Source organism: Musa acuminata, chromosome BXJ1-5, assembly GCF_036884655.1.
Source record: "Musa acuminata AAA Group cultivar baxijiao chromosome BXJ1-5, Cavendish_Baxijiao_AAA, whole genome shotgun sequence".
Taxonomy (NCBI): Eukaryota; Viridiplantae; Streptophyta; class Magnoliopsida; order Zingiberales; family Musaceae; genus Musa; species Musa acuminata.
In genome coordinates, this window is record NC_088331.1 from 7406551 (window position 1) to 7418908 (window position 12358).

Below are 12358 nucleotides of genomic sequence, written 5' to 3' on the forward strand. Positions count from 1 at the left end.
CATATCTTCGACATGTCTGCTGTTTCGTTCTCATCCTCAGCATCCTCTGTCAGTATTATTCTCTTATTTAATTTTAGTACAAATTTATGTTTAGACATTTTTATTAAACCTGTGATCCAATCAACTCATTCTAAATCGGCTCAACCAATCGATCGTTCTATTTGATTCTCGTAACCATCGGAGCTATGATCATCAGTATGTCGCCTCAAATACACAGCTTTCACAGTATATGTCATAAAATGAAATAAGAGAAGAAGAAAGTAGTAGACAAAATTACAGGGCATACACATCCGTAACAGTAAGTACCGTCACGTACTCACCAAACAGCAGGAGGTCCCAAGCCACCACAGCCCTCCGATGCCGATCGGGAACTCCTAGCTCGCCTAAGAAGCTTCTTTACCGTCGTAAACCTCACGGACGTTGATGTCCCGTCGCGAAGCGTAGAGCAGAGAGAAGGGGACCAGGAGACCTTTGTGGCTTAGCGGGAGGAAGGAAGCGGCGAAGCCATGGACTGACTGGCTTCCTTCTCCGGGGCGATGTCGTTGGTCCATGGCGCTCGATCGTAATTTTCCGTTCATCGAAACCCGGGAAATAATTATCACTCCGGTCAACATCTGGGGCCCGAGGAATGCTGGTTCGGTGCATGGGGTGGGCCCACGCCTCGGATGTGGATGGAAGAAGTCGCTCCTCGAAGTCAGCCGTCCCCACCGTCTCTTCCTCCCTTTGGATTTGATACGTATTTTGTTGTCTTGCCTATTTTATCGCTTTCGATCGAGTTCTCGGGGCGCATGTTGATGGGGAGGAGAAGCAAACAAAGGAGATTGGGTGGGCGTACCAGCTGTTGGGCTCCCCGTTTTCACCTCTGCCTGCTGTGAAAAATCTCGCCTTTTGGTTTTGAGCAGCTGGAAAAAGGTGAAGACGGCAGAAGGTGGGCGACGCCATCCCCTTCTCCTCCATGCTCCGATTATTTTATCGGAGGGTTGGAGCTTTTTGGATTATCTTTTGCGGGGCGGATGAGGAGAGAGTCAACCGACCTCTTTCCACTGATTTCTTTCTCTCTCTCTCTCTCTCTCTCTCTCTCTCTCTTCAGTCATTGTGGATTTCCTTTTGCTTTGATCTGTGAGGCCTCGTAGTGTCCACATGTGAGCGGGAGGTCTGGTTTTATCTTCCACATCCATCTCCATCGAGACCAGCTCGCACCAGTCCCTAAGCCTCCTAAAGCTTTGATCTTTGGGCGTTTTGGAGGAGGGAACTGCATGCCTCGGAGCCGAGAGCTGGCTACTGTTCTGGTCTTGTTTTCTTGTTCTTCTCTCGATTTGGCTTTCGGTGAGGAGCTCCGAGGGTGCAGAGAAAAGAGAGGGAGAGGGAGAGGGAGAGGGAGAGAGAACGAGGCGCTAGCTTTCCGCTTGGCTTCCTTCTCTTTTCTTTCTGCCCTTCAGCACTGGGATCGGGATCTAAAGGCATTTGTTCATAGCCAAACTCGATCATCTATGTTTTTGCCTCCGCTGGTCTCTCCTTCAGATCTTTTCCTCCGTCTTCTCCTTGAGTTTTCTTCCCTCTCTCCCCTTTTTCGTTGAACTGATCGTGTCGTGTTGTATGCCCTCGGGAAACTGAGAAATTTGAGTGGGAAAAGGAGAGCAGTCATTAGATCTACTGCTGCCATCGCTAGTCCCTGCAGAAAAAGGAGCCGCTTTGAAGCAGCAGCCGCGAGTCCGAAGAGCTTAGGTTAAAGAATATAAGAGACCCGATCTTTTAATGAGTTTTAGAGGATTGTTCGACGGCGGCTCCGGCGGCGGGGATCGTGTGGTGGCCGATGCGCCGTACCGCAGCTCCATAGCCATGTCGGCCGGCTCCATCTCTCAGCCGTTCCTAACCTCGCCGTCTCTTCCCAATCCGGTGTTCAGTTCCCCTGGCCTCTCCCTCGCCCTGGTAACTACCGCTCGCCATTTCTCTTTCTCCTTGCTTCGTGTAGAGATTCTACTGACATCCCTTTGGTGCTTCCGCCAGCAGACGAACATGGAAGGCCAGGGCGACACCGCCGTCGCAGGAAAAGGTGGAAGAGGCGAGCCGGATTCCTTGCGGCGGAGCAAGGAAGATGAGAACGAGAGCAGATCAGGAGGGAGTGATAACCTGGAAGTAATATCCGGTGACGATTTTGAGCAGGAGAACCCTCGCAAGAAGAAGCGATACCATCGCCACACCCCTCAGCAAATCCAAGAACTCGAGGCGTAAGCAATCTATGCTTCTTGCTTGCTTCCATTGGTCGTTAGAGCTGATTCACTAAACAAGAAGAGGGCAAAAGAAGCAGTTAGTTAATTACTACTTTGATCCCCTAACGATAGGCTCTTCAAGGAATGCCCTCATCCCGATGAGAAGCAAAGGCTGGAACTCAGCAAGAGGTTATCCTTGGAGGCCCGCCAGGTCAAGTTCTGGTTTCAGAACCGGCGAACTCAGATGAAGGTTATCATCTCATTCTTTTCTCCTAGCTAGCTAATTTGATCCCTCTATGTTGTTGTATCTTGCTTACGCGCTTGGAAGCTGACTGAACCAGACTCAAATAGAACGCCACGAAAACACGATCCTTAGGCAGGAGAATGATAAGCTTCACGCCGAGAACTTGTCGATCAGGGAGGCGATGAGGAATCCCATCTGCAGCAGCTGCTGTGGGCCGGCGGTGCTGGGGGACGTCTCGCTCGAAGAACAGCACCTGCGCATCGAGAACGCCCGTCTGAAGGATGAGCTCGATCGAGTTTGCTCTCTCATCGGCAAGTTCTTGGGCAAGCCTATTTCAGTATTAGCTGGTCCGGTCCCTGTCTCGATCTCGAACTCCTCGTTGGAGCTGGCGGTCGGGACGAATGCTTTTGGCGGTCTGGGCTCGGTGGTTACGACAACATTGCCTCCGGTAGCTGATTTCGCTGCTGGGTTGTCAAGCCCGCTCGGTACTGTCGTTACTCCTGCTAGGAACGCTGGCACAGGAGCCATCGGTGGTGGAGCGGATAAGTCGCAGGAGAGATTTGTACTCTTGGAACTTGCACTCACTGCAATGGATGAGCTGCTGAAGATGGCTCAGATGGGGGAGCCTCTTTGGATCCCCGGCGTGGATGGAAGCAAGGAGACACTGAACTATGACGAGTACGATCGCAGTGTCCCTTGCTGCATCGGCGCCAAGCCCATTGGATTTATCTCGGAGGCGACGAGGGCTACCGGCGCGGTGATCATCAATAGCTTGGCACTGGTGGAGACCCTCATGGATGCCGTAAGGGTTTAGCTTCTATCATCCGATTCCTTGTTCTTGCAGTATTCTTTTGTGCTTACGGTGCTGCATTTGGTTTTTCTTGGTCCTCGATTCATGAGCAGAATAGGTGGGCAGATATGTTCCCTTCGATCGTTGCAAGATCCACCACCACGGGTGTGATTTCCGGTGGCATGGGTGGGAGTAAGAATGGATCACTCCAGCTCGTGAGTTCATGGCATTCGGATGTTCGTTCGTACGTCCCACCTTTTTCCGCTCACACTCATTTCTCATTGCAAACGGATCTCCTGTGTGGACAGATGCAAGCGGAGCTTCAAGTTCTGTCACCGCTGGTTCCAGTCCGACATGTTCAGTTCCTTCGGTTCTGCAAGCAGCTCGCTGACGCGGTTTGGGCGGTGGTCGATGCCTCCATCGATGGAATTAGAGACAGCCCTTCGGCGCAACAGACCAATTGCCGTCGGTTGCCTTCGGGCTGCGTGGTGCAAGACTTGCCCAATGGTTATTCGAAGGTATGGAGTTCAATTTATTTTGCTGCTGTAGTACTCTCTCTGTCTCTCTCTCTCTCTCTCTAGGCATAAAGCTTGAGCTTCCAAATCTTACTTGGTCATTTGCCTATTTATTTATGTTTCTACTAAGTGATGGAATTGTATTAGTTTCCAGTCTCTGCTTTCTTTATGCTCACTGCTTGTCGTGTTTCTTTAGAGTTTTAGATGCTTCTCTCCCAGTCTCGATAGCATCACCCCTGAGTCGTTTACTATCCGCCCACAATTAAATCATGATTTGTTCTGCTAACCATGTGGCTAACACCGCTCTCACATCATTATTCTACGAGAAGGGTTGCCTTCTGTTTCCTATCCCATTGTTTTTCCAAGTCCTCCTGGCATACTATGGAAATCTCTCTTAATGACCACACTCTTCCACCCCCTCGTCTTTTGTGCAAACTCCTCGTGAAGGTGTCTTCATGGATTACTTCGAGATATCATGTACTTGAAACAATTGGTTGCTGTTCTACGATCTGTTCCCCCGGTAACATGAATCATGTCAACATCTTTGCATGAGCAATGAGCAAGCATACCACATGAACACTTCCATTATTGGCTCCATGTTACTACACTTCTGGCATTTGTCTAACCTTCTGAGTCGAGTGTTATTTGGTGGGCAGTGAACTATGTGCAAAGTTTTGTCAGGTAAAACAGTAAACTAGTGTGATAACAAGGTGCAGGCGGTGGCACTGTAGACAATGGTAGCGGACACAAGGCATTAATGAGCTACCCGACGCTGTGGTGCGCAGGTCACATGGGTGGAGCACGCGGAATACGACGAGGCTACGGTGCACCCGCTGTACCGCCCGCTGCTGCGCTCCGGCATGGCGCTCGGCGCCCACCGGTGGGTCGCGGCGCTCCAGCGCCAGTGCCACTCCCTGGCCGTCCTCGTCTCCTCCTCCCTCCCCCCCGGCGACAACACTAGTAAGTCCCAACACACAACAAGCGAGGAGGTGATTTGAATTGGAGAGGGCTTACCCTCGGTTGTTCTCTCGCAGCGATCACCCCGAGCGGGAGGAGGAGCATGCTGAAGCTGGCGCAGCGCATGACCGACAACTTCTGCGCCGGAGTGTGCGCGTCGTCGGCCCACCAGTGGAACAAGCTCCGCGGCGGCGTCGACATCGGCGAGGACGTGAGGGTGATGACGAGGCAGAGCGTGGCCAACCCCGGGGAGCCACCGGGCGTGGTGCTGAGCGCCGCCACCTCGGTGTGGCTCCCCGTCGCGCCGCAGCGGCTCTTCGACTTCCTCCGCAACGAGCGGCTCCGGAGCCAGTGGGACATCCTCTCCAACGGCGGGCCCATGCAGGAGATGGCCCACATCGCCAAGGGACAGGACACCACCGGCATTGCCGTCACCCTCCTCCGTGCTAGCGTCAGTATTTACTCATACCTATATATTTTAAGTACATTTTCTGTAATAGAAATGGAGTCTCTTTTGCTGCCTGTCTTTATTACTTTGCTCAGATGGTGAAAGGTCCAGGAAAAATATTAGTACTGAGCACTGGAAACCCTAACCTTCCGGTGGCGGAAGCACCGTATACAGGGAAATGGATGATAGATACGTGAAAAGACGGTTTGCAGATTGACATGACCGAGTGACGTTCTATTTCTGTTTTGGCGTCTTCTGACGACCCTTTTTCCAACCCTTGTGCCGCACTCTATCGCTGGCTCAGTGGCCCAATGTCTTCTCCATGATTCTGCCATAATAATTTACCCTGTAGCTTCTCGTGAAGATTTACGTTTCGGTGATCTGTTTTGCACCAGGCGGTGAACGCGGACCAGAGCAGCATGCTGATACTGCAGGAGACGTGCACGGACGCGTCCGGGTCGCTGGTGGTGTACGCCCCGGTGGACGTGCCGGCCATGCACCTCGTCATGAGCGGCGGCGACTCCTCCTACGTCGCGCTCCTCCCGTCCGGCTTCGCCATCCTCCCCGACGGTCGTAAGGCGGTAGGCTCGCTCCTCACGGTCGCGTTCCAGATACTGGTGAACAGCCAGCCGACGGCGAAGCTGACGGTGGAGTCGGTGGAGACCGTGAATAACCTCATCTCCTGCACCGTCCAGAAGATCAAGGCCGCCCTCCGCTGCGAAGCTTGAGAAAGGAACCTGTGATGGCTGTCCTGTGGGCCGAGTCAAGGACGAACCGCGTGGCGAAAAGCGTGGCTAAGTGGCAAGGAAGCATGGAAGGAAGCACCGGTAAACCCTAACGCCTTCAGGGGATGTGGGTAAACCTTAACACGGAGCCACGGTGGTGGTGGTTCGGGTGTTGACTCGGTCTAATCGACGCAATTGCTGCGTGTAGTGTTGCAGTCACCCTCGTTTTGGTGGATATTTCCTGTCTGACATGGAAACGAAGCAGGTTTTAGCCTCGTTTGCAGCATTTTGAGCGTGTATTTTGTTGGGTATATTCCACCAATTTGTCTGTGATCTTTATTTATATTATACTATTGGGATACATAAATAAATCTAATGATTGAATGTAGTTTGATCTCTAATCTCACGTTTCAAAGATTAGACACTTTATGTATCGAATATATATATATATATATAAATTTTATTATTTGTTATTTACAGATATATCTTATTTGACCTGACGGCCGCAGGGAAATGGTTTGACAGCCCCGTGGCCTCGTCACGAGTTCCCATGTGGCATTTAATACATGGCAGCTCATTACACAGTCGCATTAATGGCCGGGCGTGACCCTTCGAACGCGTGCCAAGCTCCTCATCGCCTCAGCTTTCCTTGCGGCCTCCAAATGGGGCCAAAGTCTTTCTCTCCTTTTCTCGCCATCGTAAATCATAAAGATCAACAGTGGATGTGATCGTTGTCAAAACCATGGTATTAATGATTTGCATGAGATTAATGCATAGAACCCGCCAATGTTTTGTGAAATGCATCATTCTCAATTTAAAGGTATAATGAATGATTGGAAGGACGGTATTCAAAAACCTCGTCATAATATAAAAACTATACCATTTGGCTGAATTAAATGAGGATTTTTTTCGTCATTGACCGGTCAAACCAATCCTACATCAAATATTCCTATAAATTAGCAGGAAGTACCCTTTTATATATATATATATAATCTATTGATCACAATTGTGGCCATTTGGTTGACACTGATAACTTTTAGATAGTGGGCTTAAACTTATAATACCTTAACGATATTGTTGAATCTCAGATTTTGATGATAAAACTAATTGATTGTGTTTAGATGTTTAATTACATTTTGAGTGATGCAGGTTTATTCGATCAAGATTAGACAGTTAACGTAGGAGGAATTGACGTTGCGTCGGAGGAGATCACGTCAGGATATTGGACGGCAGAATGCTTCGGATGTCGGGCATCGGGCCAAGGAGAGCGGAATTGCGCTAAGGATATCGAGGTTGCGGAGGTCAACCGTCGATTGGGCAACAAGCTGCAAGAGAGGACGATGCGTTGAAAAATCAGACGAAGCGCCAACCAATGACGTGCCGGGCAATAGAATGTCAATTCGTGTTGTAATAATTAAATAATTGTCTAGATCGGAGTAGAGTTTTAGTTTGTGTGTGCAGGAATAACTACGATAATGATAAAGACATAAAGCGAAACAAAGTGTCGGAGTCAAGCGCGAAGGATTCGTTGGGAATTCGAGAGTTTGACGGAAGTCCGAAGGTTCGTCGGGAATTCTGCCGGAACTAGCCGAGAATGAGTAGGGAGCTTGCCGAAGGGTTTTTCGGAAGCTCGCCAGAAGGTTCATTAGAAGTTCGCGGAGCTTGCCGAGAAAGATTGGAGCTTGCCGAAGAAGCTTATTGGAACTCGCCAAGATCAAATCGTAAAGTTTAGGAACTTGCCGGGAGTCCGCAGAATGGTTTCCGAGAGTTTATCGGAAGACCGTCGGAAGTTCACCGGAAGCTCGCCGGAAGAAGTTTTGACTTACGGACTTTGTAATAGCTTAGGGAATGTCTTTAAATTCGTAGTTAGCATGTTAATTAGGGTTAGGATTAGGTGTTAATCTTATAACCCAAGTAGGGGCCAATTGGGCCCGAGTTTGGATTGGTTTGAGCCAAGTATGGAGCCCAACTAGTGAGCTAAAATAGTGTAGGCGGTGGCACCGCCCAGAACCCGAGAATTAAGCGGTGGCACCGCCCAGCACCCGAGAGGTCCGACGGTGGCACCGCCAGCCTCGAAAACCCAAGAGAATTCAAAATTTGGAGCCCAAATTTGAATCCTCTTGGGGCCTATGAATACCCATCATTTCTCAGCAGAGAATACAACTTTTGCAAAGCAATAGATTGAAATAGAAGCTTTAGCAAAGTCTTAGAAAGTCTTGTTTTCAATTGTTTGAGTGTTCACCTCATTCTTTCTCTTTGAAAATGTGTAAGAGAGTGAACCACTTGTAAAAGGTTGTAAGAGAGGTATTTGTCCTTCCCCTTCAAAGTGATTTTCTAGTGGAAGTTGGGAGCCTCATCGAAGAAGGTTTCGCAAGTGGATGTTGGTCGCATGACCGAACCACTATAAATCGGTTTGCGTTTATCTTTTGTCATTTATATTACTGCAAACCATCTTCACTTTGAAGCTCTACTTCTTTGTCTCCTTCTTACGTATGCCTTCAAGTTAAAATGCAATCGAAACGGTTTCAAACGAAACATTGCTTTTATCGTACGAAGTTTCCGAAAGTATTTAAATCGTCGAAAGTTTATCGTACTTTACCGCTGCACTAATTCACCCCCCCCCCCTCTCTTAGTGCCGCTTCGGTCCTAACAATTGGTATTAGAGCCCGGTATTTCTCATTTCGGATTTATACCCGAGAGAAATGGCTTTTCATGGCTTTCAAGAGGGCTTTTCGGTTGTTCGTCCACCGTTGTTTAACGGATTTGACTACACTTATTGGAAAACTGGAATGAGAGTTTTCTTGATCTATGAATTTGGATTTATGGAATATTGTTGAAAACGATTTTCAACTTCCCTCTAAACCGATGAACGAATGGTCGGATTTGGAGAAGAAGTATTTTTCTTTAAACGCAAAGGCTATGAATGCCTTATTTTGTGCTTTGGACAAAAATGAGTTTAATCAGATTTCTACGTGTGAAACGACTTTTGATATTTAGCGAACACTTGAAATCACGCACGAGGGAACTAGTAGAGTCAAAGACTCGAAAGTTAACATTTTATTGCATGATTTTGAGCTTTTTCGAATGCAACCAAGTGAGACTATAGGCGACATGTACACTCGTTTCACGGATGTCGTCAATAATCTAAGAGTTCTTGATTAATCTTTTTCGAATTTTGATCTCGTAAGCAAGATCTTAAGATCCGTTCCAGAAAGGTGGGATCCTAAAATAACCACAATACAAGAGATAAAAAAATTAAATGATTTTCCATTAGAAGGGTCATTAATGACATATGAAATGACACTTTTGGGACATTTTGAACCTGATGACCACTTGAACCACCTTCCAAAGAATAGGAAGGATTTGGAACTCCGGACAAATGAATACCACTTGAGCGATGACTCAAGTGATAAGGACAATGATGAACTTGAACTTCGAACACTAAAACTTAATAAGTTTATTAAACAAAAATCTAAAATAAACAATGAACTTGAACGGAGGATGAGGCCAAAGAAGAGGAAGAAAACCAAGGATGAATCAAGAACTTCCAAAGGTGAAACGACGAATTGGGCTTTGATGGGCTTCGACTACAAGGTAAGTAACTCAACTCTCATGAATTATTTTGAAATTACTTGAAGTTTTTTATGAGTGCTTAATTTAGATAGTAGGAATAGGAAATAAAAAAATTTATTTTTCAAAAATTATATCATGTTTTTCTTTATAGCATCTTTTGAAAAATTAAAAAATTTGATTATGAAAAGTATATTGCTAAGGTTTCATGCATGTTATGTTTTGAAATGTTGAATGATGTATGCAACATTAGGGATGATAATTATATGATATGTGATAATGCTTAGGATTAATCCGTGAATGTGTATCTTGATGATTTTATGTCATGCATAACGATCATACTTATTAAATTTCGAAATTATGCATGATGAATCATTTATCGATTATTGAATTTTACCATAATGAAAGTGTTTTATTAATCTTTGTTGTAATAAATCTTACACTTTTGGTTTTAAACATGATATATGTTTTTATTTGGCATAAATAAAACAAAATCATATGTTTTGAAACAATCGAAAAGAGGAAAATATTCTTGAAAATTATTTTGATCAATCTTATTGATTTTGATGAATCCATTTGTATCGTCTTTGTGAATCTCTTGGATTTTGATAATGATTTTGATGATTTAAATTTGAATAAATTTTTATCGAAATCATGATTTTGGTCTCTTAAAATTTATAACATAAAATCCTTTATAAATCAAGATTTCTTACTCTTTATTCTCTTACATTTTGAGAAAATTTTCAATATGAATCATAAGTGTTCTTATGCATGAATTGAAATATTTTTCTCCTACGTTTCCTTTTGTGATTTACTAAAGAGAATATCCTTTTTGAAAATTCTTGACTTAAAATTTATTTAAAAATATCTTATTATTTGATCTCCTAAGATTTTCCTTTGATTATTTATGAGGAGGCTTTTCAAAGAAATCATGTCTTTTGGCATTCACATATTCTAATATTTTATGGTATGATTTTTATGTAATTCCTTGTATTAATGAAATGTTTATCTCATCACCCAATTATTTTCTCCTTGATATTCCTTATGTGATGATATGAATACATGAAATATTCATTAATTTGTTTTGATGAAAAAGTTATGATGATGAATGGTAGGATGAAATTTGACAAGTTAATACCATCATGATTTGAAACATTTATGATTTGAAATTATGTATGCAATACTTTAACGTATGATAATGATGCAAGCAATGATGAAATATTCATGATAAAATTATTATTTTGATATTCATGACTTGAATCTTTCTTTCCTTTTGCCAATGACAAAGGGGGAGAAAGAGTTGCTAATGTGCTATCTTGAATTGATTTAAAGGGTCATCTCAAAAAGAAATTAGGTAGCTTGCACAAGTCAAGAAAATGTAAAAACTTACAAATCTTTAAATTTGCTAGCTTGTATGTAGTAAAACTTACATATCATAAAAATTGCTAGCTTGTAGAGAAGCAAACAGTTGCTATCTCAAGAAAAGCAAAAATGCTAAACTTACAAATCTTTAATTGCTATATTGCATGATGATAAAACTTGATATTATATTTTTTTCATATAATGTATTAAACTTTTTATCTCTAAACACTTGATACTTGGAATATTTTAAAATGTGATCTTGATAAGAATATTTCAAGTTGCTCTTTGTGCTATATCTTTTCAAATGAATCATGAGCCTTGATATCATATATTTCATAATATAGAAATAACAAGATTTTTTTGCCTTGTATGCCTTATGTGATGATTGTACATCAATTTGCTTTATTATGAATTATATGAATCTTGATTGTGAACTTGTTAAGAAGAATTTTAATGAACCATGAATCATATCTTTGATATTCATGAATTGATCCTTATTGATATATTTCATGAATTCTTTGCATATTTAGCTTGTTGAACGGTTGAAATTTTTAGCCATTGAGTCCTCCCTTTCTTTTTGACTTTGATAAAGGGGGAGAAGGTTTTGCTAGCTTGTGCATTGAAAATGAAAGTAAACTTCCTAGCATGCTAAGGAAGTAAAACTTGCAAGCTTGCACTTCTCAAAAAGAGAAGAAAGATCTTGCCTATCGAAAGAAGCAAAAAGTGCAAAACTTAGAAAACTTGCAACAAAATTGCTCTTGCCATGCTTTGTATCAAAAATAGGTTGAGATCCTTAAAAGCATCGCATTAAATTTTTTAGTGTATCGCAATGTATCACATATATCGTAAATTGAAGTTTTTGAGACTATTATCATATCATGTTTAACAATTGATATCTTTCATTGATATGATAAATTATCATCTAATGATGTATCACATAATGATATCATGATTTGCGATTGTATCATGTGATCCTTTGTGAGTTTTTACATTGATATCCTTCATGAAATGATTTCTTTACATTATTGTCTTGTATGCATCATGTGATGATTGAAATATTGATTGATGCAAAGTTGATGAAAAGTCTAAATCATTGGTTCCTCTCCTTTGTTTTGACATTGACAAAGGGGGAGAAAGTTATTGCTAGCTTGCACACTTGAATGAAGAATTTGCTAGCTCGATCATTGTAATGAAGAAATTTGCTATATCAAACATCATAAATATTGTTACTTACAAAGAAAAGCAAAGTGCAATCTTGCACAAAAATTCAAGTGTTGAATTGCCATGATTGAACTTAAGAATCTTGCTATGCTTTTGTGCTTATATGTTGTGATGAAAATCTAGCTTCATGTTGCAAAAACTTGCATATCTTTTAAAATAGCTAGAGCTACTTCTCCTTTTTTGTTGATGACATAGGGAGAGAAGTATATTGATGACTTCATGTATTGAATTGAATATTTTATATATTTGTATAATGGTTTAAATGTTTTTCATAACATGTGATGAATGTTACTTGGATTTAGGATAATCCAAGTGC

The 12358-nt window shown here is 43.2% G+C and overlaps 1 protein-coding gene across 3 annotated transcripts; it reads left to right on the forward strand.

The window, feature by feature from the left end:
• The first annotated feature begins 840 nt into the window (after positions 1 to 840).
• LOC135673485 (homeobox-leucine zipper protein ROC5-like) lies at positions 841 to 6277 on the forward strand. Of its 3 annotated transcripts, none has more exons than XM_065182495.1 (9): positions 841 to 1929; positions 2008 to 2228; positions 2343 to 2460; positions 2552 to 3256; positions 3358 to 3459; positions 3553 to 3762; positions 4545 to 4719; positions 4794 to 5167; positions 5560 to 6277. In XM_065182495.1, exons 1-9 carry the CDS (start codon positions 1756 to 1758, stop codon positions 5890 to 5892), a joined length of 2412 nt encoding a protein of 803 aa, XP_065038567.1. In that variant the 5' UTR covers positions 841 to 1755; the 3' UTR covers positions 5893 to 6277. The 3 variants fall into 3 exon arrangements, with proteins under 3 accessions (XP_065038567.1, XP_065038566.1, XP_065038565.1); XM_065182494.1 differs by having other exon boundaries at positions 885 to 1929; positions 2011 to 2228; positions 3358 to 3480; XM_065182493.1 differs by having other exon boundaries at positions 891 to 1929; positions 3358 to 3480.
• The last annotated feature ends 6081 nt before the right edge of the window (positions 6278 to 12358 follow it).

Excerpts from the sequence above, each read along its gene's own strand:
- LOC135673485 (XM_065182493.1), top strand. The coding sequence starts at position 1,756 with ATGAGTTTTAGAGGATTGTTCGACGGCGGCTCCGGCGGCGGGGATCGT. Across the intron at positions 2,229-2,342 it reads CAAATCCAAGAACTCGAGGC|GCTCTTCAAGGAATGCCCTC; the intron begins GTAAGCAATCTA and ends CCCTAACGATAG. Across the intron at positions 5,168-5,559 it reads TCACCCTCCTCCGTGCTAGC|GCGGTGAACGCGGACCAGAG; the intron begins GTCAGTATTTAC and ends GTTTTGCACCAG.